The sequence below is a fragment of the Xyrauchen texanus genome, chromosome 22 (assembly GCF_025860055.1).
Source record: "Xyrauchen texanus isolate HMW12.3.18 chromosome 22, RBS_HiC_50CHRs, whole genome shotgun sequence".
Taxonomy (NCBI): Eukaryota; Metazoa; Chordata; class Actinopteri; order Cypriniformes; family Catostomidae; genus Xyrauchen; species Xyrauchen texanus.
Window position 1 is genome coordinate 17,909,328 of NC_068297.1, and position 27,678 is coordinate 17,937,005.

The 27,678-nt window shown below is 37.2% G+C and overlaps 2 protein-coding genes across 5 annotated transcripts in view; both read left to right on the plus strand.

Annotated features, from left to right (window-relative positions):
• The window catches only part of LOC127662330 (la-related protein 1B-like), a 64,193-nt gene extending 50,445 nt beyond the window's left edge, over positions 1 to 13,748 (plus strand). For 3 of the 4 annotated variants that reach the window (XM_052153455.1, XM_052153456.1, XM_052153457.1), the window contains exons 10-19: positions 367 to 450; positions 1,334 to 1,696; positions 5,419 to 5,536; positions 5,722 to 5,879; positions 5,989 to 6,095; positions 9,308 to 9,471; positions 9,576 to 9,720; positions 11,120 to 11,229; positions 11,599 to 11,726; positions 11,900 to 13,748. In XM_052153455.1, coding sequence (XP_052009415.1) covers positions 367 to 450; positions 1,334 to 1,696; positions 5,419 to 5,536; positions 5,722 to 5,879; positions 5,989 to 6,095; positions 9,308 to 9,471; positions 9,576 to 9,720; positions 11,120 to 11,229; positions 11,599 to 11,726; positions 11,900 to 12,304 — 1,782 coding nt within the window. In that variant the 3' untranslated portion in view covers positions 12,305 to 13,748. The remainder of the gene's footprint in view (positions 1 to 366; positions 451 to 1,333; positions 1,697 to 5,418; positions 5,537 to 5,721; positions 5,880 to 5,988; positions 6,096 to 9,307; positions 9,472 to 9,575; positions 9,721 to 11,119; positions 11,230 to 11,598; positions 11,727 to 11,899) is intronic. The other variant, XM_052153458.1, reaches the window with a different exon arrangement.
• Positions 13,749 to 14,198: 450 nt separating this feature from the next.
• Positions 14,199 to 27,600, plus strand: LOC127662913 (membrane-associated progesterone receptor component 2-like). Its single transcript, XM_052154306.1, has 3 exons — positions 14,199 to 14,582; positions 19,909 to 20,064; positions 25,521 to 27,600. The coding sequence occupies exons 1-3, from the start codon at positions 14,231 to 14,233 to the stop codon at positions 25,616 to 25,618; spliced, it is 606 nt and encodes a 201-aa protein (XP_052010266.1). The 5' UTR covers positions 14,199 to 14,230; the 3' UTR covers positions 25,619 to 27,600.
• Positions 27,601 to 27,678: the final 78 nt, after the last annotated feature.

Here is a 27,678-nt window from a genome sequence, read left to right on the forward strand (position 1 = left end):
AAGAAGAGTTTAGAGTGGGCAAAGAAACCGACATTGGACAACAGATAATTGGAATAGAGTGTTATGGATCTTAATCAAAACTTGTGTGATACCCTCAGCCAAAATTGAGTTTTCTGGAGTCTGCTAGAGTGTGGAACCAGCTTTACAAGCATTTCACGGTGGTATATATGTTACTTTCTTGTATTTAGAGCTAAATGTGCTTTCCCATTTTCTTTTTTAAAATAACATGTTCTTAATTAACTCATGTGTCTGCTTGTACAATTCTAACTCTGTCTGCTGTGTAACAGACCTTTTTCCTTTTGCCCAATCTACATGTTTCTTCTTCCACTCTCCATCCATTACTTGACCTCTCCTGTGGGTGTGCAGACCTCAGTAACTCTTCCTTCTACTCCTCCCCCTCCTCCTCCTCTCCTTCCTCCTGCTCCTCATCTTGAGTTATTCCCATCTGCAGTTGAGTATATACCCCGCTTCCTGTCTTTTTCTGCTAGCATGGTGTATAAATATGATTATAAGGTAGGGTTGTGCCGATGGATGATGTGATGGCTGACCAACATCATAGAATATGCTAGAAATACCAACATATTCACTTTATCTGGTTTTAATAAGCTGCGGATTGGAGTAACTACACTACCCGCTGTGCTGAAGACCCGCTCTGATGGAGTACTGGTAGCACATATGCACAGATATTTCCGTGCTAATCTTGCCATGAACGGAATACTTTTGCCGTTCGTTTTCCACCAAGTCAGCGGGTCCTCTTCCCCATCAATGGCCATTTCCTGCAGGTACATGGTCATTTCTGCCTCGACCTTTTGCTCATCAATGAGTAAAATAACGAAATTATAGTTTTTAAGTGGAAAATAGTATTTATGTAAAGAGATATATTAAAATAAAGTGCACAACTCTTCTTAAGTGACAGCTAAAAAAAAAAATGCTTCACGTGTTGTGCAACCTACTGATAAAGCGCCGACGAGTCATTAGTTGGGTTAGTAAAATAACAAAATTATAATTTTTCATATAATTTTTTGAAAATTATATGAAATTATATAATCCCCCGCCCCACCGACGATATCATCGTCCATCGTGATGTTTTACTGTCAACATCGTCAACTGCCAATTTAGGGGACATCGCCCAACCCTATTATAAGGTGGGATGTCTTATGTGTCCATGTGTTTGTACTTCTAAGGACACATCCACACTAATCCATTTTCTGACTTTAGAAAACACTGCTAAATTTGGAAATCGATGATGTTAGGATACTGAAAACATATTAGTGTGGACATGGCACAAGTCTCTGACCTGTGTAGAAAATCTAATGTTTTGTGTTTGCTTCAGGAGCGCTCAGAATTGGTTGAGTCCAGCACAGAGCAGAAGCCCGAGGCAGACCAGGAGGAACTGGACTTCCTGTTCGATGAGGAAATGGAACGCCTCACAGCACCTCGCAAAAACACCTTCACCGATTGGTCAGATGACGATTCTGATGATGAACTTGATGACAGAGATGTAAACAAGATCCTTATCGTTACTCAGACCCCCCCTCACCTGCGGAAACACCCTGGAGGCGATCGGACAGGGAATCACGTGTCTCGTGCCAAAATTACAGCTGACCTCGCCAAAGCTATTAACGATGGATTGTTCTACTATGAACAGGATCTTTGGACAAACGAAGAAGGGCAGCAAGACTGTACAAATGCCAAGGTGAAAGCAGGCAAATATGTGTTTTTAAATTAAGTTTAGATAAACATTTTCACACATTTACAAACACAATACGCAAAACACTTATGGGCGAATTAACTAAACAGTTGTGCAAAATTTGCTTGATATATAAGCTCAAAAAAACGCCTTCTTCCCTAACCACCTGCAAACTTGTTGAAGCAGGTGCAGTCAGCGTTGATAAAATTCTGCTTCTTGAGCATTTAAATTAGGTCATTGTCATTCCTTTCTTTTCTATGTAAATTAGCCATTAGATTTACTGAATTAGAACATTAGATTTATTGGCATAGATTCCGCTTTATTCACAAAATGTTGTGCCATTTGCTGATTCAAACTCAGAATTTTCCACTGCAATTATTTATACAGCACATTACATCTTAGTGTTACAGTCAAATATCTCAAACTATATTATCATTTGTACTCTATGGTACAATCACAAATAAAATGCTAAATATTGAAAAAGAATCATCACACATGATTCTGGACAAAATTGTATCACAGCTGTTCTTAAATGTGGTTCACAGTTGTAGTTTATTTCCAATATCAATCTAGATGTTCCCCTCATTGTCAGCCAATAAGAAGAAAGCTCTCAGAAAGCATCTACATTTACATCTACATTTATGCATTTGGCAGACGCTTTTATCCAAAGCGACTCACAGTGCAATTATTACAGGGACAATCCCCCCGGAACAACCTGGAGTTAAGTGCCTTGCTCAAGGACACAATGGTGGCGGCCGTGGGGTTCGATCCAACGACCTTCTGATTAACAGCCCTGTGCTTTAGCCCACTACGCCACCACCACTCCATACTATATTATAGAGGCAGAACATCTGTGGCCAAAAACTCAAGTTAAATACACTAACAAAAACCAAGAGCTTGTTTTATAGCCAAGTGGCTACAAAATATGCTAAGCAACATGTTTTACAGTTGTAATTTGTTAAGCAAAATTTGCATCTTTGAAAATGTACAAGTACTTTAACCGTCAACTGCAAAACTGGTTTAGAATATGCACAAGGAAGAGTCTGATCTCGATAACTCCTCATAGCCTCTTGAAAATGAAATATTAAAACTGCCCAAGCAGCATTCTTATGCTGCCGCATTTTAAAACAAAACAATTTTTGAAGGAAAATCCACATTCTAACATTCAAGTTTTAGTTAACCCCATATTTATATTTATGTGAGTGGAAAATTATGGGTTTGTTTGTACTATTCAGTGGTACTATCAGATCTAAAGTACATTTTGTTCTGCCTCTACCCACTCATGGGAGTCGTAACACCTGTGTTAACTGTGACAGGGTCTGCCATGACACTTGGTGGGCTGAAGTTGTAAGAACAGACACCTGATAAACTGCTGCATATAACAACGGAAATGTGCACATATGTTTATACTATTTTTATGCACATTTTGAAATTGTGCATAAGAAATTCTGATTGAAAACAATTGGATTCATTGGAATAGATTCCAAGAGTCAATTCTAGACTCTTTAAGTTAAATCTCATAATAAACAGCTCACTACAAAGCATTTTTTACACTGTTTAAAATATCATGAATGACATTTACTATTAATAGGTCCATTCTAAAATTAAATCAGGGCCTGCATATACCAAAACGCGATGCTTCAATCTCATGAGTTAAATTTGTAAAACAGTGCAAAGATTTGATACCATGGCAGCTGTGACAAAACTTAATGATATGTTACTCAACCGACAAGAGTGTCTTTACACAACTACATGAGGATGATGCGCCTCAAATATATTCTGCTGAGGTGCTCTGACTGTCGGCTGGCCAAGTGCTTGTGAGTTTAGTTTTCTTGGATCTTAAAAATTCATGGAATAACTTCAACATCATAACCACGCACTGCATGACTGCAAAAACGTATTAACACGTTATACCTTGTTGACTTGTTAATGCATTATAATAAGACCATCAAATGGATGAAGGGCTCTGTGTCGGGGTGGACAAAATACCAGTAGAAATGTGTTAACAGCAAGAAAATGAATGTGTCTGTAGTGTTTATGCAAAATCCCAGCGCATGGCAAAGAAAGTGCATTCCTAAAAAATCATATTCATATTATTTTTATCAGTTACTATACCTTTGCATTCATTTCTCAAGGCCTTGGATGATAGCGCTACCTTGAAATGAGATTTGACTTCCCTTAGTTAGTGAAGCCTTCAAGTTTTCCTGTCGGCATCTGTTTTGCCAGAGAGCACAGAGAAGCGATCGCATAAGTTACCTTAGCAATTATTATATAACACATTTGTCAACTGTTATGTATACGTATATGTAGTCAGCAGTCAGCCACTTCAAAGGGGTGACAAATGGAAACGGACAAAATTAATACAATTATGAAATGTTTTTTTTTGCATGTATATGCATTAAAGTAATCTAATAAAATATGAAAACAACTTAAAATAACTGAAATTTTTGTTGTTGAAGGGGTACCTAGTTATATATATTAAGCAATGTCACAAAAGCAAGAGTACGCTATGGCCCTAAATCAGCACTGCTGTGATTACCTACGGCACTCGGCCTGAGGCCGAATCACAATGGTGCTGATGTAGGGCCATATAGCATGATTGCGAATGTGATATTGCTTATATACAACAGTTCAATGAACAAGTCCATTTTTTCAAATGAGGACAAACTGAGTATGGTCATAAAAATGCATTTGTGCATGGAACTACTTTCTTACTCGACCGTGAATCTGCTGTTGCTGGTTCAAAACAAATGATGCGTCCAAGCCTCCGTTAGTAATTAAAAAATCGGTGAATTAATTAGTGATCACGAAGAGCTGTTTTATGTAAACACTAACTGACGAACAGTAGCTCTTAACACATGCACTGCTCTTACACTTTAGTTTAGAACACAACGAACACAAGCAGAGTGATACACACAGTGAATTGTCAGCGTGCTGTACCGGCATCCAATAAGTGCACAACATATATAGAACTCCTTCAATACTGTTTAAAATCATCTGAGGATGATACCTCAAGAAGTTGGTTGAGAAATTGTCAAGAGTACATGTCTGTAAATTCTAGGCAAAGTGTGACTACTTTGAAGATGCTACAATATAACATAGTTTTGATTTATTTTGGATTTTGTGTAGTCACAACATTACAAAAGTAACTTGCCCAACCCTGATTATATCAGATATTACACTTATTCTGCAACGTCTCTAGGCAGCATTTAATAAAATGAGGTACAATTTCGCCAATCCTGCAAATAATACTCTCCCGGTAACAAGTAGTTCATTCAGACGCTCCATCATGACAAGGCAACTCTCAAGATAATGTGCATTACATATTTGATGGAAACACACAAAGATTAATATTTTCTGATTTTTAGAAATGTGCTTAACATTTTTTGTTGGAAACCCAGTTGTTGTTCATAGAGTTAGAATCAGGAAGCCTATATTGGCTGGGTTTGTGTGCACCTAAATATTTCTGCAGCCTGGAATTGGATTTACTTCCTGGCTGGAAGATTGTGCTCTCAGGGCAAACTCTCTCCTCCCGTTCCATAAAGCAGAGGATGAGATTATTCAACTTTCTAGAAGAGTCAAATCCATTTATGTGTAAAGACATTTACTGTATACTTGTATTAAAAGGAATAATTAACTGAAAAATATTATTTGCCCACTCTCACATAGTTCTAAATGTGTATGTAGTTATTTCTGTTTATGTCTGTTTGTTTTGTTTCTATTGTTAGGATGTGGAGAACTTTAAAAAAATCAACATGATCAGCCAAGACGAGTTTGAAACTCTGGCGACAAAACTTCCTACTGACCCCTACCAAGATGTCCCACCGCCACCCCCATGCCAGACAGGTGAATGCGTAAAATCTCTATATTCATGGAGTATTTTAATTTTCAAAGTGAAATGAAAATACAGTAGAAAGAGAAGTTGAGGAAAATCATGATGATGGATTTGATGTACAGAAATTACTATATGTCCCGTTTTATTTCACAATCATGTAGATTTATTTATTTATTTTACATTATTTGTGTTAAAGATGAGTCTAGCCTGGCTCATTCTCTACCCACGGACGTCCCAGAATCCCCTAGTGTGCCTCGGACCCCTCGTACCCCACGCACTCCTGGCAGACAGGACCCCACCAAAACCCCACGTTTCTACCCTGTTATAAAAGACAATGGCAATCTTGATGAACAGGTATGTTTGCACCAGCCAAAGAAATTTCTGGATTATCAAGATGCTCTTATTGTGGACAGTAAGTTTGTTAGAGTAATGACTCAATTACTTTTCTATCTTCCCCTTTCAGACCCCCAGAAAGAGGAAAACTCGTCACAGTTCAAACCCTCCTCTGGAGTGCCATGTAGGTTGGGTGATGGACTCACGGGAGCACAGACCTCGCACTTCCTCTATCAGGTTTGTGCTGCTCATTTCCTGTTTGTGGAACCAGCTAATGTAGTTTTTAGGCCTGTATATTTAACATGTTAGTTAGATTAAAAACATTAACTAACCCTCACGTGAATTCCATAAGAAATGTTCCTACCGTCTGAGTAATTCAAGCTTCAACCTTCATGATTTTGTGAATCCTCAGTCAGCAAACTTCACTTTTCTGAGCTACAAAATATTTACATTATACTGCCTAAAGTTGAATTTGTTTACGTCTAAAGCCACTTGTATAATGCCTGTTTATTGTTTTCATCTTCAAAAATAATAGCGTCTTTTTCACCATCGGGCTGAATGGTTCTGAGCATGGTACAGAACGGTTACAGTAGAATTTCCACTTGAGCACGGTTTGGCACAGCATGATTATTAACCCGGAATTCTTGGCACAGTTAACTAATCGTACTCAACCGTACTGGTGGAATGGCTTTAGTACATTGTAGCTCACGATATTCTAATTGTTTTTATCTTGCCAAACAAAAAGAAAAGTTAATTAAAATTAATGTATGTTTAGTGCATCTTCATAATTTTTCTGTATGTTTATGGTTTAACTAGTATTGTAGCCTACATTTATTTTTCTACATGGCCTTTTGGTCAGGAAAGTAGATTAACTACCTCATTAAAAGTAAAAATGTACCAATGTATCCTCATATACAATTTTCATTTAATACTTATGTCATATTTTGTCAATAAATATTCTTTTTTAGCTAGGATGGGAACTTTTACCTCTCTGTGTGCTTGTGTACAATGGCATTCACAAACCCTCAGCAACTGATGATAAACCACTCGCCTTTTTCTCTTTGCTTCTCTTTTTGTGACATGGGCCGTGTCTTTCCTGTGTATTAGCAGAGTAAAACTAAGGGAAAAAAGCAGCCCTAATGACTGGAATATGTGATCATCCTCCATAGTACACAAACTCCAATGTTTCATGCCCTTGCCAAAAGACAAATCTGTTAAAGGAAAAGTTCACCCAAAAATGAAAATTCTCATAATTTACTCACCCTTATGCCATCCCAGATGTGCATGACTTTCTTTCTTTCATTTGCAAAACTGAAATTAAGATTTTTAGAAGAATATCTTACATCTTTTTGTCCATAAAATGCAAGTAAATGGGTGCCAAGTTTTGAAGCTCTAAAAATATATCACATATATCAGCATAAAATTAATCTTTAAACTAAGACTCCCTAAGACTTTAAATGAACCTCTTCAGAAACGATATGATAGGTGTGGATGAAAAGTCCTTTTGTTACTATAAATTCTCCTCCATGCTCAGTCAATCTCCATTTTAACTTTCACATTCTGCTTTTGTTTTTGGGGTTTCACATTCTTCATGTATATCGCCACCCACTGGGCAGAGAGAAGAATTTCAAGCATAAAAAGACTTCAATATTGATTTTTTTCTCACCCACACCTATCATATCATTTCTGAACACATTGATTTAACCACTGGAGTCATATGGATCACTTTTATGATGCCTTTATGTGCTTTGTAGAGCGTTAACATTTTGGCACCCATTCACTTGCATTAAATGGACCTAGAGAGCTGAAATATTCTTTTAAAATCATTATTTGTGTTCGGCAGAAGAAAGAAATTCATACACATCTGGAATGGCATGAGGGAGAGAAAATGATGAGAGAATTTTCATTTTTGGGTGAACTATCCCTTTTAAGTATATTCTGCTGATTTCACTGCTCCACAAAGGAAAAAGTGTAACTGTGGCAACTGACATGGAACAGCACAGAATGGCACAGTTCTGCAATGAGAACTGTTTGGCCCGATAGTGGAAAAGTGGCTGAAGTCATGTCTTTGAATTATCTTAATTTTGGGGCTTTTTTCAGAAAATATTGATTGGCATTAATGTTGTCACGGTACCAAATTTCAGTTTCCAATACCATTGAAATTTCATGGTACTCGATACCATTTTTCGGTACCAAAGCAAAACACAAAAACAGGTTACTAAACAACACTCTTTTATTAACAAAGTTATTAAAACATTAGCAGCAGAACTAAGAACAAAAATATGCCATTGAGCAACACGTTATTTTAAATATATTATTTTTGAATTATAACAAAACTGTACAATGTATGCTTGAAGTATTTTTGAACACTTATATAAGATTTGCTTCACCTTTTGCAACTTTAACTGTTACGTTTTTACCAAGTACAAAAAAAAAACTAAATAAACAAGCTTACAATATAATGAATAAAAAACAATTTCCAAACTAATGCGCAAAGTGCTCTCATATTAATAAAGCTGCATATTGCCAATTGTCTTCATGATAAGAAATGCACAGTGACATATATTATGATTAAATAAGTCGCGAGCAATCGCATTCTAATCTAGCTGCATTAAGTGTGCTCGCTCGAGGGAGGAGTGTCCCCGAGGCTGAGTCTCTCAGCCGAGTGCAGTTTCAATCTCTCCCCCTTAGATCGGGACATTCGCGCAACTCATTGAAGAGGCACCGACCACACAGAAAAATGCCAGTTTCTGGGTTTAAAGTAATTAACATGATATGCTTCTGTATTATTTGAACTTTAATAAAGCTATAACGCATTAAATATAACTGCATTTGTAATACCGGAATGTTTCCTTTAAAGAGCTCCGGCTCCGCTTATTCCACAACGAGACCGCTTCTGAATTTACTTTATGCTTTTAAACTCACCTGCTTTAGTTGCTTGAGTAAATCCGGGTGTCTGTCTTTCCGGTGCTTTATTAAGTTCTATAATGTTTCCCTTTTCTTCAGCCTCAAATACAATGAATTTCCAAATCTGGCTTTTTCCACTTTTCTTTTCGACAAGATTCAGTTGAGACTCTGCTCAGTCATCTTTTGCTTGTTGTGAGCATTCGAAAGTTCCCGACTCTGCACCCGGTACCATGCACTCTGGTACCTTTTAGAAATACTGGTATTGTAAAAATTTACCGACTTAGTACCGGAGTACCGGTATTTTTGACAACACTAGTTGGCATATCATGGAATGATACTTTTATTTTTATTTGGTTTATAGCCCTATTAGTTTTATTGCACTGATGAAACAGACATGCTATTGTCCGTGGCTTTATTTCATACACTGATATTATAACACTGATGATTTACAAGTCTTTACCCCACTAGAGTTTGGTTCCTCTCAACATTCTCTCTTTCTTTCTCCCATTTCCCACTCTTGCTGTCTCTCTTCCTCTGTACAGCAGCTCTAATGCATCTCCATCAGAAGGAGCCCCTGCATTGTCGGGCAGTTACGGCTGTACCCCTCAGTCCCTACCCAAGTTCTGGCACCCATCTCATGAGCTTTTGAGAGAAAACGGCTTCACTCAGCAAGTTTACCACAAATACCGCCGTCGCTGCCTCAATGGTTGTATGATTATTTTACAACTGGCTTCTGTATAACTCTTATCTATGGTATAAGTTGTTGTCCTTATATATCAGTTCCTTATGATTGTGTACTTATTTTCACAGAGAGGAAGCGATTAGGTGTCGGTCAGTCTCAGGAGATGAACACCCTCTTCAGATTCTGGTCCTTCTTCCTCAGAGACAACTTCAACAGGAAAATGTATGAGGAGTTCAAGCAGTTTTCCTTGGAGGATGCCAAAGAGAACTACAGGTGAGTGTGCTTGTCTCAGAATTCACACAAAAATGTATAACGTACCACTTATCAAGGCAGATTTTTTAAGTGTTATGACTTTCATGGCTAATCTGTTTGAAATATTAATAATACATCAGTCATACTAGTATTTCTCTTCTGCACTTTTTTTATTTTTTATAATCGATTGGCAAAAAGCTGAAGTTATGTCATGGCAAATGGTTCAGATTATCACTAGTTTGGGTTCTAGTTGGAAAGGGAGAATCCAAAACAAAAAGTGTCATTAGAAAAGGTTTAAAGGGGAAGCTAGTATGAGTGTTTGACCTACACAACATGCACACTCACCCACAACAGAATGACTGCCAAGTCTGAATAATTGCACTGAGGGTGAAAGGTCTGTCTGGTTCTCTTGCCCTCAATGCAGTAATGTATCAGGGATACTGTTTATTAACACACTTATCTGTATTCGAGTGTATTTCAGAAGTTGCTAGGACACAAATGCAAGTATAAAGTAATTGGTAGTTGTGAATATACTTTGAAAATGGTATGAAATTGTATGCTAATTTAGTTTTAACTTTGTTCAAAGTCACCAAAGTTAGCTTGTAAAAGAAAAATGGACCTGTTAACGCAACTTATTTTCTCAATCAACAAAATGCAACAAAACTCTTGATGTAATAATAAAATATACATTATTGGAAGGAACTTTAAATGCAAGCTACATCACAAATTCAGCACAATAACAAACACAATTTCAGGCGAATAAGAGACGATACATTAGGTCACTTTCCAATAACTTGTATTGGTTAACAGTAAATGTATTCATGCACAATGCATCATGAACTAACAATGAACATTTATAACAGCATTTCTTAATCTTTGTCGATGTAAATTTATACAATTTCAACTGTACAATAGTTTCTTGTTCATGTTAGTTCATAATGCATTTATTAATGTTAACATGTACAAAGTTCAATGTAAGTATCTGTTGCAATTAACATGTTAACAAATGTAACATTTATTGTAAAATGTTATGCACATAGTCCATATTTTTATATTGTCTGAAAAAAGTTAGAATTCCCTTAATTTTGAATATAATGTCTGAATATAATTGTGAATATAATTGAAAATGTTAATGATAAAAAATAAAAAAGTGATCATTGCTGTATGATATTTCAGACCAGATGTGAAGAAGTTCATAGTGACACATTGTGAGTTTCATTTTAAAATCTTGGTTGAGGCGTTTAGCCTGGTTTGCGCACATGCAAACTGTACAACTCCCACTTCCTTGTGTATCTTGTATTTATGAAACTATTATACATGCAAATGATTGGTAAACCATGCATACTGTTCTTTTTTGGTCTGTGCTACCTGAAAAAGCCAAGTGGTTTCCTAATGTGTTCTGTTCAAATGATCATTGCAGGTATGGATTGGAGTGTCTGTTCCGGTTCTACAGCTATGGACTGGAGCGGAGGTTCAGACCTGACATCTTTAAGGACTTCCAGGAGGAGACCATACGTGACTATGAGAAAGGTCAGGCATCTGACCTTAGAACGACCAACAAGGACTCATATCACCTACCATTGTTGTTTGGGGATGAAATTCTCTCCTAGCAGAGTTCATTGAAGCTTATGATTGAACCACCATCTCAGAATGACTTTTTTACAGTCTGCATTTATGCTATCTATAATCTTTACAGTTTAATGGACCATTGAATGTCAAGCAGTAGCTCTTAAGTAAACTTCATTCAATATCGTGGTCAGAGAATATTGAATGCCATCCATAAAAAGTTGTACAGTAAAAACAAGCATCTGAAAGTATGCTTTTATTCTGCTTGCTAAAACATGTATGACTGTGTGCTTTGTCTGTATTGTAATGGTTTTTGGGATTGTGTTTGTATAGGTCAGCTATATGGACTGGAGAAATTCTGGGCTTTCTTGAAATATTCTTATATGAAGAATCAACCCATTGACCCCAAACTTCAGGAATACCTCAACAAATTCAAGAGCATTGATGACTTCAGAGTAGATGTGAGTGTACACATTTTTGTTGTGTTTGTAAAGAAAACTGAGAATTTGGAGTCCAGAATAACACATACATAAATCGATCCTAATAATTTGTAATCACATTCCAAATATTAATAAAAAAAAAACAATGTTATGATTAATGGGTTTCAATCTATATCAAATGTCCCTGCTTTTAGCCACCAATGGGAGAGGAAGGAATAAGAAGAAAAACACAGGACGAGCCAAAACGTAGACGTCACAACTCTTCCTCGTCATCATCAAAGCAGTCCCAATTCGCCAAGACATCTTCAGACAATCAGCCTGCTGCTCGAGGGGTGGCAAAAACAACCTCAACTGATCAGACCGCTGCCCCAACCGCAACGAAAACCGCCTCAGCCAGTCAGCTATCAAACGCTGGGCCAGCCAAGGGTGCCTCAGCCAATCAGAAGCCAACCTCTTCGACCGCCAAGAGCGGCACGGCTAATGACCCTGCTACAAAAGCTCCATCCAAAGAGAATGTGAAGAAGAATACCTCATCAGATGCTCGCAAAGAAGAGTCAGCAACGTGCAAAAACAAAGATAGCCAACAGCCAAAGAAATGAAGCCCTTAACTACACTATTCAGTATTTGAGTGATTGTAACTCTAGAGCTGTGAAAGGATTTTCAGTGCTGATTCAGGCTTGCGTTTTACACCGTAACCTTGGAAGTGAGCCAGTCAAACTGTTAGAGCAAAGAGCAACTATCAGACTGTTGTGTTCACAAACTGAAGAGTAAACCAGAATTTTCTTGGGTGTGTTGTACAAGACTCTTTTTCTGGATGTTTTTGTTTTTTGTTCTTTTAATTTGTTTTTGTTTTTCCTGCAGTTAGTAGTTTGCAAAATCATCAGTATGCATGGTGACCCTGTGCAGTTTACAGAAGATGCATTCTCTTTTTAAAATTAATTCTACATTTTCAAATGCCTTACAGTTCAGAATCTACCAAAAAAAAACATATAATATATATATATATAAATATACACATTACAACTCTGTCGACATTCATAATAATAAGTCTCTTGGGTTTTTCTTTATTGTGTAAGTATTTTAATTTGCCCAGGTGCCTGACCTGGGCAGCACATCACACTTATTTGTGTGCCTGACAACAGCACACGTTTTACTGTTAATTTTAAAATTAAAATAAAAAAACACATGAAACAAAAAAAACCTTGAATTAAGGTTGACACAATATAACACACTATATAGACTTGCATTTTTGCTCTTTTAGGTTGTGTAGGAAAGTGGCATTGATGGAATACTAAGTTCTTTATGCTTTTATGATTAGCTGAGAGACTGAGCTGAAGATCAGAGAAGTACGTAGATATTGAGCCAGTGGTGAGGGATTGTGACAGAAGTGTTAACATCATCAAGAGCTAAAGGATATTCCTGCTATTAAACAAACATTTTGCCATTTTGGATGTCTCCAGTTTAGGTGCGAAAGAGAGAAAACATCTTTGACTTTTTCTTTTATTTTTGTTTTTGAAAATTTTGACTTAAATTGGAAAACATCTGTGTACTTGAAATGTTATATTTTTTAAAGGAATTCTTCCTTTTAAAAACTTTGAATTATATTGGAGTTGAGATAATTTATTGTTTTCCTCTTTTTCTTTTTTAAACCTTAATTGATTATAATTTTTTTCTGATATTACTAAGAGATTTTAGATGACTGCAAATGCAGTGGCTTTGAGAATACTTTTATTTGCATTCATTTCCAGGATAAATTTTGGCTGATAACATTTAATCAGTGCTCTTTCTATCACTTGTCATCATTAATCAGACAATGAATTGATGTCTCGATTGTATCATATTTGCTTAAGAAAACTGTACATAAAAAAAAAAAAAAATGTTTCAAAGCAGCTGTAATTTCAATCAATCCATTTTTATTGATTCATTTTATTGTGATCTTGTTTGTGTGCACAAGTGTGTTGGTATGCATGTCGGTTTAATTTTTTTCCTCAAATTGTAAAAAAAAATACAAAAATAAAATATATTAAAATCTGTTTATAAAACCCCCAAATACGTGTGTTGTACTAAATGTCAAGGTGGAGACAGAAAAGTTTGATAAGGGATTTTATTAGCTTGGTTGAATTAAATTAGTAATTATAAATAATATAGCCAGCTAAATAATATTTAAAACATTTTTAGTATTTTGTGTTCAATATTCAAGACTAGAATCTCACATTTTTAATGCAACATTTGGTGCCTAAATTTGTAGGTTTAGAAGTCATATTTTGTGTCTAATTGTGTTTGTTTATTTATTATGGTGGTTCGCTAATGATCCTATCAGTTGGCGCCTTTTCTAATCTCAAGCTTTGTCTGGTCGCATGTGCTTGGTGGTCTTATAGGCGTGACACAGAAACGGAAAAGCCACATAGAAAACTACAATTCCCGGCAGTTAGCGCGGCGTTCCTGAGGCTGTGAGCCAATCAAACGTGCTGCTGCGTGCCAGATGGGAGGGCGCGCTCGCGGTGGGAAGGCGTTATCGTTGCAGTATGGCGGACGATGGGGACGGAATGAGTGCTGCGGCGGACACTAGTGGCGGCCTGGGGAGTACAGAGGAGTTAGATCCGGGGGCCGGTCTCTCTATAACCGTCATGCTGCTCAATCTCAGCGTTCTAGCGATCGTGCTGGTCGTGTGTTACGTGATTTACGCGCGGGTTTGGAGGAGGGCGGGAGCGGACTCGGGCCGGGGCAGCAAGGCCTCGCCGTTGCCCAAGATGAGAAGACGCGACTTCACCCTGGAGCAGCTGCACGAATACGACGGCGTGCAGAACCCGCGCATCCTCATGGCAGTCAACACCAAGGTCTTCGACGTGACCAGCGGCAAGAAGTTTTATGGACGCGGTAAGGACGCATTGAAACAGCAGGGTTTGGACTCACCCATATTCAGGGGTGTTTAACTGCACCAGAAGAGTAGAGCTTGCGTCTTAACCAGCTTCTACTGACAAATACAGTAGTCAGTGGAAAGCTTTTGATCAGCTGATACTGGTAAAGACTCCAGAGACTCTTGCTGTGATGTGCACACAGAGTTTGGTATTAGATTGCCAACTACCACTCCGGAAAACACGTTTTCTTTAGCTTTGCTGAAAAGTGTGGTGAAGTTGTTGTTTTTCTTGCTTATTTGATCACTGGTGATTAACATGTCGGATTCTTATCCATAACTATGACCATATTCACTAACAGCCTTCATGTAATCTCTCTCTCTCTCAAAGCATTATCTGTTTGCCTTGTTGAACTCTTTGCCAGGATTCATTCTGTCATATTTGTGAATATTGTGAACGAGAACAATGCGTGACGTTGGATAAACGGGGTTACAGTGCTGTGATGCTCACATAACCATCTGCTCTTTCCCCCAAAACTCCCTTGATACATCAGATATGTACTATACAAGTGGAACTGAATTGTGTGCATTCAGTGATGCAATAACAAATATGCATGCTTAACAGTTAACAGCTTGATTTGCAGCAGGGGCGGATATAGACATTTTTTGGGGGGTAACCATTTTGCTGCTGTATTGCCAATATTACAAAATGTATATCTCCAGAGCAACTAGACTTTGTCTATTAAACACGTCAGCAAATTCTAAATGTTCCATAGCTTGTCATTTTGAACCAGCAATCTGGACTAAACTTCACTACAGTGTATCTATGGTTGGAAAATGCATGCATATCCCATGTTATTCTGCTAATAAAGTCCTGAAGACCTATCACCTTTGTAACAGATGGAATAATCCATTTGAAAGCAAAGATTAACACAAAGTTATGTCTAAATAAAAATAAACTGTACAGGAAATTGTACTATGGGGGCAGTGCTGCTAAACTATACATTTTGCACAGTAAAAGATTATTTTAAATGACCTATTTTGATCAACAGCCAATCTTCGTGACTGATTCAAGCACCCAAATAAATATTTCACATAATATGGACATTTAATTTTTATATCTGCATCTATCAGTCTTGGGATTTTGTTTGTCAGTCGATAACTACATAGATCAGCACTTTGATTAAGAACATGAATGATTGATCTAATGGGTAACTTTTTGCCATTAGTTTATAGAGGTTTTGGATTCTAATTCGCCCAAATATAATTTCTTATTTTAATTAAACAAGATTGCCTCTGTACATCAGTGGATTGCTGCTTAAAAATACGATAATGCAATAAAAGATGTGGAGAGAGGAGCGTAGCGGAAACACAGACACATATATTGACAATTCTGTATATGAAAAGATAGCACAAACCACAAACTCTCTGCTCCAGCAGCGGGAACCCGGGGAAAAAAATCAATATGCACCCTTGAACTATATGATACAGCTCATAAACAACCCTCTCCCATAGCACAACCCAGAAATGAAACACTCAATTTATATAGGGAGGAAACACACTGCGCTTCGGTGCACAACATCAACAATCAGTTCACCTGGTTACCACACACCTGGGAGTAATTAGGAGAGAGGGAGAGGAAGACAACTCACACACACTACATACACTCAACAATATGGCCGAGAAGGCCATCACAATGGGGGACACGGAAAAAAAGCGCGAGCTGCGGCAAAATTGCTGACACTAAACAACTCTGATAACAGCCTCAACAAAACTTATCATATCATTCAAAATAACACATTCCAGTGCCGGAGAGTCAGTCAAAACACGCACAGATGAAATAGAAACTCCAACTCAAGAACTGGAGCTGTTTCATGTGGATTGTACACATACCTGACGAAAGCTATTTCAAAAAGTGGTGAGGACACGTCTCACCCATCTCAACCCATAAATGACAACGATTTATCTAAGAATCATTCAGTGAATACTTGGAAACAACTGAGAAATTAATCTTTTACCTCTTTCCATGTATTTGTCAATGTGGTCATTGTTGTTGAGGAAATTAGCTCATCAACCCTCGAGAGCCCAAACACAGTACACGTGCTGCAATAGTAGGTAGGCGACAAGTTGATGTTGTGATTTGTTGCTGCTGTAATTAATCACGCTATGGGATTGTAGTAGGGCTGCCGATTATTGTCGATTATTGCCCTTGATATTGTAATCGCGATGTATTAATGTTGATTCAAATATTAAATTACCATGACGTCACAAAGCAAGCAACCATGCGGTTCTTCAGAGTTGCAGATTTCAATGGTGGATGTGAACTGCGCTCCAGTTTCTTTTAAGCATTAAATCATGTAATAATGTTTGTTAATGTTAGGCATTTTATCAATAAAAATTGATATCTTTGGTATAGAATTTTTTTAAATAATTGCTAAATTACTGCTTAAATTATTAGTCCATTTACAGTAAATAATGTCATATTCAAACATATAAACAGCTGATTTAAATCGACCAAGTTACTGCGTTCAGTAAGCCCTTAGGTGGCTAGACGGGACCATTCATCCCTTTAGATCTTCAATGGTGATCTTGTTAATGTAAATCATCGTTAGATCATTATTGGCCTCAGTGGTTGCACTTTTGAAATTAAAGTCATTTGCTATCAGAATTTGTGTGATTCGTAAAAATGTAAAATCTAGCAATACCAGCGATAACAATGCCGGTGATTCCTGAAATATGCTGTTCATGCCATGTTCTTTATGGCTACACCTCCAAAACAAACTTAGTTTAGCTGAAGTACTTTATTGCTATTTTGTCAAATTAACATTGACCTACTTATTAACATGACAAAACAAAACTGTTATTACATTTTAATAAATTTTACACAGAAATAGAGCAACGCGACAAACTCTCCCATTACAAAGACTGCGGTCGCTCACTGCATTTCGACTCGATTTCAGTGACGCTCCGAACAAAGTTCTGCAATCATGTGAATGCTCTCATTAAATCAGCATAATAAATACATTATTCACACAGCGTCTATGCCTTGATTGCAACGGGAGTGTTTTAGTTTTGTCATGTTGCTCATTTGCATTGTATTTAACATCTACGTTCAAAGCGAGCGGTGCAATATGCAATGAATCCAAAATATTTACAAAGTTGTTCTACAGCTTCTTTTCGAGTGTCCGGTGATGTTTCTTCAATATTAATTTCCATGTGCCACCGTGAACAGAGGTGGAATATAAAGCAAGCATCTGGGCATTCAGACGGTTTAAAACTTGCACATTAGAATCAGTTGTCATTACTGATAGTACAGAGGACTAATTTAAGCATCTCTGATTGGCCATTGCCATTTCATTGCTCAACAGACATGTTAGTGATTGATTAGAATACTCAACTGCTGCAAAAACACTTTGTAAACACAACATGAGCAGACTTAAATTGAACACTAATCGCCAGTTTTCACGATTATATAATTGTGGCAGCCGTAATTGTGATTTGTTTTTAGATTAATTGTGCAGACCTAGTCTGTAGTCATTTGTGCGGTCGATGAGAATTCAGGCAGTTTGAAATGAATAAACCTCTACACAATGTCAAAATCAATGATAATATACTTAAATTTATATTTGATAAATCTGGATACTTATGCTGGAGTAGCTGATGGGGTGGCAATGCTTTTTCTTAGGGTGGCATTTGCCACCCTGGTTGATCCTCCCCTGATCTGCGGGGATGAATACTTGGTCAGCTAATATAGTAGTGGCTTTGGTTAAGATATAAACACTAATTTCATTCCTTCCTCTGTCCCCGTGCAGGCCAATGCTGTTCCTTTTTCCTGTAATTTAATGTGTGCAAACAGCTGTTTGTTGCACAAAAATTTAAAATATTTTGCCGTCAAAGCAGAAACAGCAGTCTTTTATTTGTCTTGAGTCTATATTTGGAAACATTGCACAGAAGTTAAACGAAGAAAAATAAAACTTGCCTTTGAAGCTCAAAGATGTACTGTATCATCATGGCTTTGTTTGTTACAATTTATTGTGCGATTTTGATTTGTAGTGAACTTGTGCCTGCAATAGGGCATCAGATATCTCATGGCTATATTTGTATGTGAGATATGTTATCTGACCATCTGTGGAGTTTATGGGGCAGCGCTGGGTGTTAAGGTGTTGTGTCAGCAGGAAGGGTCCTTCATTTAGACACCTGCATTATCAAGCGGCATCTTAAAGGGATAGTTCACCCAAAAATGAAAATTCCTATTATTTACTCAACCTCATGCTATCCCAGATGTGTATGACTTTCTTTCATCTGCTGAACACAAGCAGATGTTTAGAAGAATATTTAAACTCTGTAGGTCCTCACAATGCAATTGAATGGATACCAACATTTTGAAGCTCAAAGCATTTAAAGGAAGCATTAAAGTAATTCATAACTCCTAGTTAAATCCATGTCTTCAGAAGAGATATAAGTGTGGGTGAGAAACAGATCAAAATTTAAGTCCTGTTTTACTGTCAATCAACACTTTCACTTTCTTTTGAAACTTGCTTTGAGATTATGGTTCTGGTTTGTCCTTTTTGGTCAACGTTTGGCCACCCTCATATTTTTCCAAAACTAACTCCTACAGTAGATCACAAAAGGACCAAATGTTAGCTTCAGTCACCTTTCACTTTCATTGCATCATTTTTTTGACTGATGCTAACGTTCTGCCTAAAACATTTTCTTTTGTGTAAGAACAACATGAGGGTGAGTAAATAACAGATTTTTAATCTTTGGGTGAATTGTCCCTTTAAATTGCCTTTAGTTGAGGTCCATGCCTAAATGTGAGATTGTTAACAGTGCAGTCAGATGTGCCTGACTTCCTCTCATCACATCTTTGTCCATGGGTTGACTGAAGTTTATCAGTCTGTTGTGCTTGCTGTCATGTCTCAGGTTGGGACAAAGATGTGCCCTGCCCCTGAACAGACTTATCTCTTCACAGCTGGGGTTGATTCTTCTCTTTGGTGTTATCTAACTTTATTGGCTTTAATTTGCCATTAATGCAGTGTTTTAAAGAATCTCTCAAAGGTGTTTTGGGTTACCGGTGTATTTTGATTGCTACTCCACTCTTAGCTGGGATCATTGCACCAGCAGCAATGTTTGATTTGATGATATTGTTATTGTTTTGATTGCATGCCTATATTATTGAGAGTAGTTCTCACCTGATTTGAATACAGTGAGCCATTTTGGGTGCTGCTGTAATTACAGTGGCCTTGCAATACAGGGCATGTTCAGAACTGCTTGCTGTACCTGTAATGTCACAATGTTCTTGAATTTGTTTGTGTGACCCCTTTACTTACAGTATCTCTCCCCTTCCAGAGGGCCCCTACGGGATCTTTGCAGGAAGAGATGCTTCTCGTGGTCTGGCCACATTCTGTCTTGAGAAAGACGCTTTACGGGATGAATATGATGATCTTTCCGACCTGAACGCTGTCCAGATGGAGAGTGTTCGAGAATGGGAGATGCAATTCATGGGTAAGCCAGATAAATTCAAGAATTCTAAGGACTTCTAAACAAACATATAAGCTCTGTTCCAAAACCTAATGTGTTGCCACATGAGCTACATGGCTAACGGGGCTTCTAAGTCAGCATCTTAACTGATTTGAACACTCCTCATATGTAGCAATTCTGCACACCACACAAATAGCACTTCTCATGTGAAGCGCATGGAACTCTCAAAAATTGATTTCAATAAAGTTTGAGAAGTATAACAGTACACGGCACTCTCTCACATTGATTTTTAAAATATAGAAATAGATATTTATAGAGCTGTAGCCATCTAGACGATATAAATAAATGGATATAGAGACTTTTTTTTTTTTTCATTGCCGTGCAATATTTTGTGTTTGGCCTACAAGCCTCAGTGTTTAATTTAATGAGACTGCTTTAGGGAATGTTTGTTTTAATTTAATGTTTGCTAGATTGATTCAGAGTATCCCAGCCTCATGTCTGTTTGTGTTGCTGTGCGATACAGAAGAATGTGCCATATATTGCTCAAGCCTCTGCTGTTAGTGCCTGTAGGGGAAATCAGGCATAAAATATGACAGTAGGGGTGGGCTTTACACTCTATCACATCAAACAATTCCTGTGAGCCATGCTTAATGTTTTTCACAATCAGCTCTTCCATTCTTTAAATCTTAGTGAATTGCTATACTAATTCAGTAGGCTATTCGAAATTGTTTCTTCACTGACTACGCTATCTAATTACTTTAAGATACCCGTTATTTTAGTTATTTACAGCTCATGTGCTTCGGATGCATATTAATTAAATGCGGCAATACAGTATGTTGGGCTTTTGAACTTTAAATATCTCACTGTTTCGGACACAACCAAACTCCGTTGGGCCTCTAAGTTCAACTTCACTAACACTCACTCTTTATGGTCTAACTGTTTAAAATCTATCACTGCCACACTGCTTCAGGTAGTACCATATTTTATAAAGACAAATTATTGCTTTAGTCCCACTGAAATAAGACTTAAAGTGCATTTAAACGCACTCCGTATGCAACACGAGTTACTATATATTATTTCAAGATTCGATTCGATGTATGATATGAGGTTCACAATTGGACATTCTCAAATCAAATACGTGGGGTTGTTGTATATGTTATTGCCACGGTACATTGGGCTTAACAACACTCGGTACGTTTAAAACACAATGCAATGCGTTGGACAAAAACCACACTGCTTCGGGTTTGTTGTTTTTTAAACTTATTAGAGCCGCAGTTCTTCAGGCTCTCTACACTATATGTTTCAATTACTTTAGAAACATAAATTTCGATACAACTCTGCCACCACACTCCTTCGGGCTGATTCAATTCCTTTTAGAATCTTATCTGAATTGTGAAGAATTATGCTTAATATTCCTCCCGCTACGCTGAATAAAGCTGAATTGAATATTTCTTGAATATTCCTGTCCTTCATTACTTTTATAGATTTTTTTCTAGATAGCCCAAAAAAACGGCATAAAAGAAAATGTCTTACCTTTTCTCCGCTATTTTTCTGAAATCCCTCGCTGGGTGGCTCGCCAATGTAAGATAAATAAAAACAAACACAGGATCAGGCATCAATCTTGAGATGAAGATGTTGAAATCTTTATTGCAGTTTCACAGTAACAAAGTACATTAAGCACTTTAGATAAACCATGAGCATTCTAAAACTTAACCTTTTAACTAGTTTGTAAAATAACATGCCATCCATCATGTAAATGAGGCTGTGCTCTTAATATAATTAAAGAATTAACAATCTCACGGTCTGGTTGACCGATGTTGTTTCAGTTGTAAGCACCCAAATGGTATGGTAATACCAATTGTTTAGACAAATACCCGAATGATAACTAAGGTCGCAAATCCCTTTATCTGAGATGTTCTCTGTGTCCCACTGTTGTTGCCATGCTACAATCATTTAGTCACTCAGGGTGTTATCACCCAGATGTTACTGTGACAAAGTTTAACTATGATAATTAAGTTATTTTGGGGGAGTGTGGTTTTTCTAACAAAATCAGGTCAAGTGGGACTCACATTCTAGGGCAGAATAGTCATTTCTTACAATGTAAACATGGGCAGTTATAATCAAACTATTGCCTTGTCTTAACCCATTCTCCCAGTTAAGGGTACCTGTAACACTGATCAGTTCGGCTGCATAAGCGAGTATTTCACCCTGTGTATCATGTCGTGGCTAGTGGAAGTTATTTTATACAGTGTGTATTAACACATGAATCAAACGCTTTTCACTCAATCGAATTTTGACCGCATATCACGCTAAAACACGAAATGGCAAGTTGATTGACAGGCGATGTCTGTATCTAAAAGGTAATTGGCTCTTTTACCTGCAAGGCTGGACTTCCTTTCTACATCTATTGACTGTTGGGTGCTAGATCTTCTTGATTGGGTGTTCCAATTTCTCCGATTCATTTAAATAGAAGTGACTCGTCTCTGCTAAATAGTCCCTGGCCTTACATTCTGTAGAACTACAATGCCAGTCATGCACCCTGTCTCCTCCCCGAAGTTTTTACACATTTACTCCTGATTTCTCGCAATGCATGGACAGTAGAGGTTTACAAAAGCAACGCGTTACATTATTTAAAAAGGTAATATTACCATATTTAGACCATGTTATGGTCTAAAATATTGCCTTTTTATTTATTACTCGGGAAAAGTAATCTGATTTAAGTATCATTCATTACTTTTATCGCGTTACCCCCAACACTGTAGTGTACATGACGCCATGCGCAATTGAATAGGTGAAGAGGATGTCAGCTGAGGAGGTGCTGTGGATGTTTTTCAGTTGCATCATAGTAAAGCATTGAAGAAGTCTGCTTTAGCATGACCAACACAACAGCCACGTGCATTTCTTACATTCTTTATGCATTGATTTTAGTGCAGATCAGATGTGTGTTATCTGTTGTTCTTATGGTGATGTCCGAAGATGGAAAAATTATGCCATTTTCTCCTGGATTGTTCTAACTATTCAAGCTCTGCTTTGCTTCACTTTCATCTTTATAAACTCTGTGTAAATCATAATAATAATGTTTAGTGCAGTAGATAATGTCTAATTTGTAATGTTTACATCCTGCATTCATAGTATGGTAGGGTGATATCTACCCCCTACAGAGGGTCAGTCAATATTTTTGCTTTATTGATTTTGCTTGAAAATTTTAATATATTTATTGAAACAAAATATTTAACCAAAATAAATTTCTCAATTTAAAATGCACTTTAAATGAGAAAAAAAATCTAAACATTAACCATTTCCTGCAGCCCCATTTGTAATCACATCATGTATCATGTCAACGACAACAGGAAAAATTACTAATAGCCTACAAATTTAGAACTAAAGACAATTATAAATGTAAAGATAATAATAATAATCATAAATAAGCGTAATAAGTTCCTTAAATAATGTTTTAAATTCCTTATATAAATAATGCTGCCTAATCAAATATTTGTTCGAATTTGTGGTTTGTATTGCGTCTTGATAAAGAAAAGAAAGTAGAACTTAATTTAGGTTCAAGGTGAACGTGTCTTGCATTATTTTATGGATTAATCACTTGTGTCTTTTATTTAATAGAAAGATTTATATATATATTACTGAACCTGCAGAGTTGCGATAACAATGCATGTTACCCACGAACTGCTCAGTGGATTTAAAGCAAACTGAACTCAAAGCACTTCCTGAGTTGACCGGAGATCATTTGCAGCATTCTCATAGACTACATTATTCTTGCAAAAAGTTTTCAGATGAATGAAACTGTTCCACGAGACAGGCTCGCGCTGCATGCCTCTGAACAAACAGGGAATCAGACACTGGCATTGACGGCTTTTCTTTTTCTGTTCTTAAAATTAAAGCGTGTATCTTTGTGTCTAACAACATGTCTTGTGTCACTCTGAGACGTCTTACAAAGTCGCTCGCCTCTTGCGGGTAGATGAGCAAATTTACTTTGTATGAAATACCTGCATTTGGACGAGGAGCTAGCGAACTGGAATCAGCCTTGTCACATTTGGTGTGTGGTTGGTACTAATTTCACACACTGGGCTATTTTTTAATATATTTGGCGACTTCCCAGATCCATGCTTTTGGCAATTCCCGTTATGTTACCGTATTTTATGATGGAATGAGTGAAAATAGTCCACGTAAGATCATGAAAAAGTTTTTTTTATACTTGTTTTCTTAAGCATTTATTGCTACTGCAAAGATTGTTGTTGGGTGGTACGAGTGTTTACTATTGCAGACAGATAGAAGCATCAGTCAGTGGACAAAATAATAATAATTGGTGTGAATGGTTTACAGACTAATCAGTCAAAAAATCAGGGATGCAAATACTCACCTTTCAGCTAAACCTTTTCTGAAGCTAATAGGCCAAATGTTTTTGGAAATGTTTCTATATTGTCCTTATTAAAATCACTTGAAATTGTTAATTTAAGCTTAAATACTAGAACAAGCTTTAAATACAACAAATAATCTTGAAATACCACAAACAAATCTACTGAAAATATACATCTGAAACACCTGCTATGACTTTCTCACCTCCATCTCTCATGAACATTCCTGAAAAATGAACATTTCTAGCATTCACCGTATATCCCTGCATTACAAATCAGAAGGGAGAACAGTCATAGTCAATTCAATAAAATTCCAATTTGAAATTACTTTTAAGGTGAGTTCCGAACAAATTGTATTTTTGAGCCCCACACCATTCAGCCTTTCAAAGATCTCACAGTGGATGGTAAAGTCTTTGAAGGGAATAGGGCATAGGGATGATCACTTCTGAATTAAACGCACTGTGTTGTTGCATATCACTGCTTTGTGTTGCGTTCGACTTCCTGGAGCACGTGCATAATGGTGAGACCTATTATGGTCCAATTGACATGTACACATGCTAGACACATGATCTACAATCGTATTATCTAGGTCTGTTAAGTTAGATTTCCCAAAATCTGTACTCTTATGATTTCAGTGGGACTAATGCATTTACATGATATTTTAAAAAGACAAATTATTGCTTTAGTCCCACTGAAATCAGACTTAAAGTGCATAAACGCACTCCGTATGTAGCATGAGTTACTATCTATTCGATTTATGATGAGGTTCACAATTGGATATTCTCGAATCAAAAAAACACTTATGACAAAATATGGCAAAAAACTATTTGATAACTGTTTGCAAAATGCACATGATAATTTCTCATTGGAAATAAAGTTCTCCAATTCACAATATAAATTCTCAAAGATCAAATAAGAGTTCATATACCTCTCTTAAGAAACAAACAAATAAACCTTCAAAAATAGTTGGCTAAATACAGACTGAACAGGTGCAGGACTGACAATATTACTAAACAGAACATGTCCTGACAAATATGACTGTTTGCAATCAAAACTCCTCGAACTTCTATTTTTCTCATTTGTTCTTTCCTCCCTATTTGTCTTACTCAGAAAAATATGACTACGTTGGTCGTTTGTTGAAGCCTGGAGACGAGCCATCAGAGTACACAGATGAAGAGGACATGAAGGATCATCAAAAACATGAATGATGTGCTGAATCATCACAACAACTGAAGCCTAGGACTGAGAAGGCCACCATCCAGAGTTGTTATACCCCAGCAAAACACCCAGAGAATCTGCCCTATAACTCCATCGTACAGTGTCCCCAGTACAACCAACACCAAATACATTGACTTAATGCACCATCACAAAGGAGCTACATGTCTCTTTCTTGAAGCCCCCTGATGTTCTGAATGTTCTACAACTTCTACAAAAACAGATTAATAGCCTGTCAGAGTTTCCTGTCGTCAACTTCTCTTGATACATTTCCAGCTACCGTGTTGTTGCTCCTCCAGATTCCATTATCCTGGCGCACCTAAACAGTCAATTGAAACACTCATCTATATACTTCATAACCCATCAGACCTAAACTCGAAATACTCTACCATACAGTCTAAACCCTAATCGCTAAATCCTACACCATAAACTCTGTTTACCGTACACATTAAACCCTCTATCACATTCTGAACCCTAAACTCTGCTATATAACCCTACATCCCAATTGGACAGTGAAACGGACCTGAGGCTTTTTAAGAACCCTGAAGATTTATGTGTTCCGGCTTGGACTGAAAATGTGAAATGATAAATAAAATGGAGGAAAAAGGAAATCCTGAATACACATGCATTTATATTCTTATTTTTGTCTTTGGGGACATCACCGTTCATGACCTCAGACGTGAGAGGCCATATGCTCATGGCATAAACAAAAAGGGGCAGATAACAGGAATGCACAAAAGGTTAAAAATTGCCACTGGGGTCTGTTAATTATTTTTTCTCTTTAATTTGCTAGTTTTTGTGTGTAATTATTTTTTTACCACCACACACATCTCAAACACTTTCAGCATTTAAATCTCATGGCTGTTCGTCATCTGTGGGATCATTGTAATTTTAAATCAAAGTAAATATAAAATGGAAATTGTAACCGATCCAAAATCCAGATGTGTCTGCCATCACCCTATCCAAATGTGGGAGGGCCTGGGGTGGGTCAGATTCTCTCTCAGCAATTTTTGTATTGTGTGCTCCACTAGTGTGTAGCGATTTTTGTAAAAAATAATAAAATGTGGATGCTGTCGGGATTTTAAAGGGGGGTTTGGGTGGGTGTCTATTTGCATTCTTGCCATGAAACTGTTGTTTAATGTGAATTGTATAAATCTGAATGGCTGGTTGGGATGCAAAGGGAAGATCAGTTCTGCAGGTTAAATACATTGGCTTGTCTGTTCATTGGTCAACAGACCTCTCCCTTCCACTATTGATGAAACAGTGTAGATATTGTGCCTTATTTCAGTTTCATTCTACTACAAAGCAGTCCTAAATAGTGAGATCTAAAGAAAAATATGAGGGAGAAATGCAAACAAAGATTTAAGGAAACATGATCTGCCCTTTCCACATTTTCTACCCTTAATTGGTGTTTTGAAAAAGCCAAGGCGCATTTCCTTAATTTTCACAGTTTAGAGGACAGAGGCATGCTTGTGTCTGTGAGAGTCAGACACAGAGTCTTGATGGCCTGTATCGTGACCTTGTACATAGACTTTATGAGCTATTTCAGTGTTACTGCCATATCTGCGCTGTTATTAAACTCCCCGCACTGCTGTGTTGTACTGGCCAAAAGATCCATTGCTCTTTCTCTTGTCTCCATCTGTTTCCCCCCTCTTTTTTTGGTTGAATTTATTTTTAATTGTAATTTTCAAAACCATCTTTAAGTGTTGTAATATTTTTTTCTGGAGGGGAACAATGAGGTTGGAAGAATGTTTCTTCTTTGCTGGGGGACGGGGATGAGGGAAAATTCAAACAAATTGTGGATTCTGTAAATATGTGTATCATTTTATTAAAGCATGTGCAGCAAACAGTGAGGTAATGCTGGCTCTCACGTCATGTATTTAAATGTGGAGTTTGCAAGGGTGTGTGTGTGCACGCATTTAGGGGAGGAGGACAAGAATGTGTTGTTGCGGGAATAAATACATTTGGATAATAACTGTTGTTATTCTCTGCCCCTCTGTTGGTCTTGGGTGTGAACAAATGGAAACAAAGGGCATTATTTCAAATTGCAGAA

Bases quoted from the DNA above. Each gene is read 5' to 3' on its own strand.
- LOC127662913 (XM_052154306.1), top strand. From the start codon at position 14,231: ATGGCGGACGATGGGGACGGAATGAGTGCTGCGGCGGACACTAGTGGC. The intron at 14,583-19,908 runs GTAAGGACGCAT...CTCCCCTTCCAG, and splicing joins CAAGAAGTTTTATGGACGCG to AGGGCCCCTACGGGATCTTT. The intron at 20,065-25,520 runs GTAAGCCAGATA...TGTCTTACTCAG, and splicing joins ATGGGAGATGCAATTCATGG to AAAAATATGACTACGTTGGT.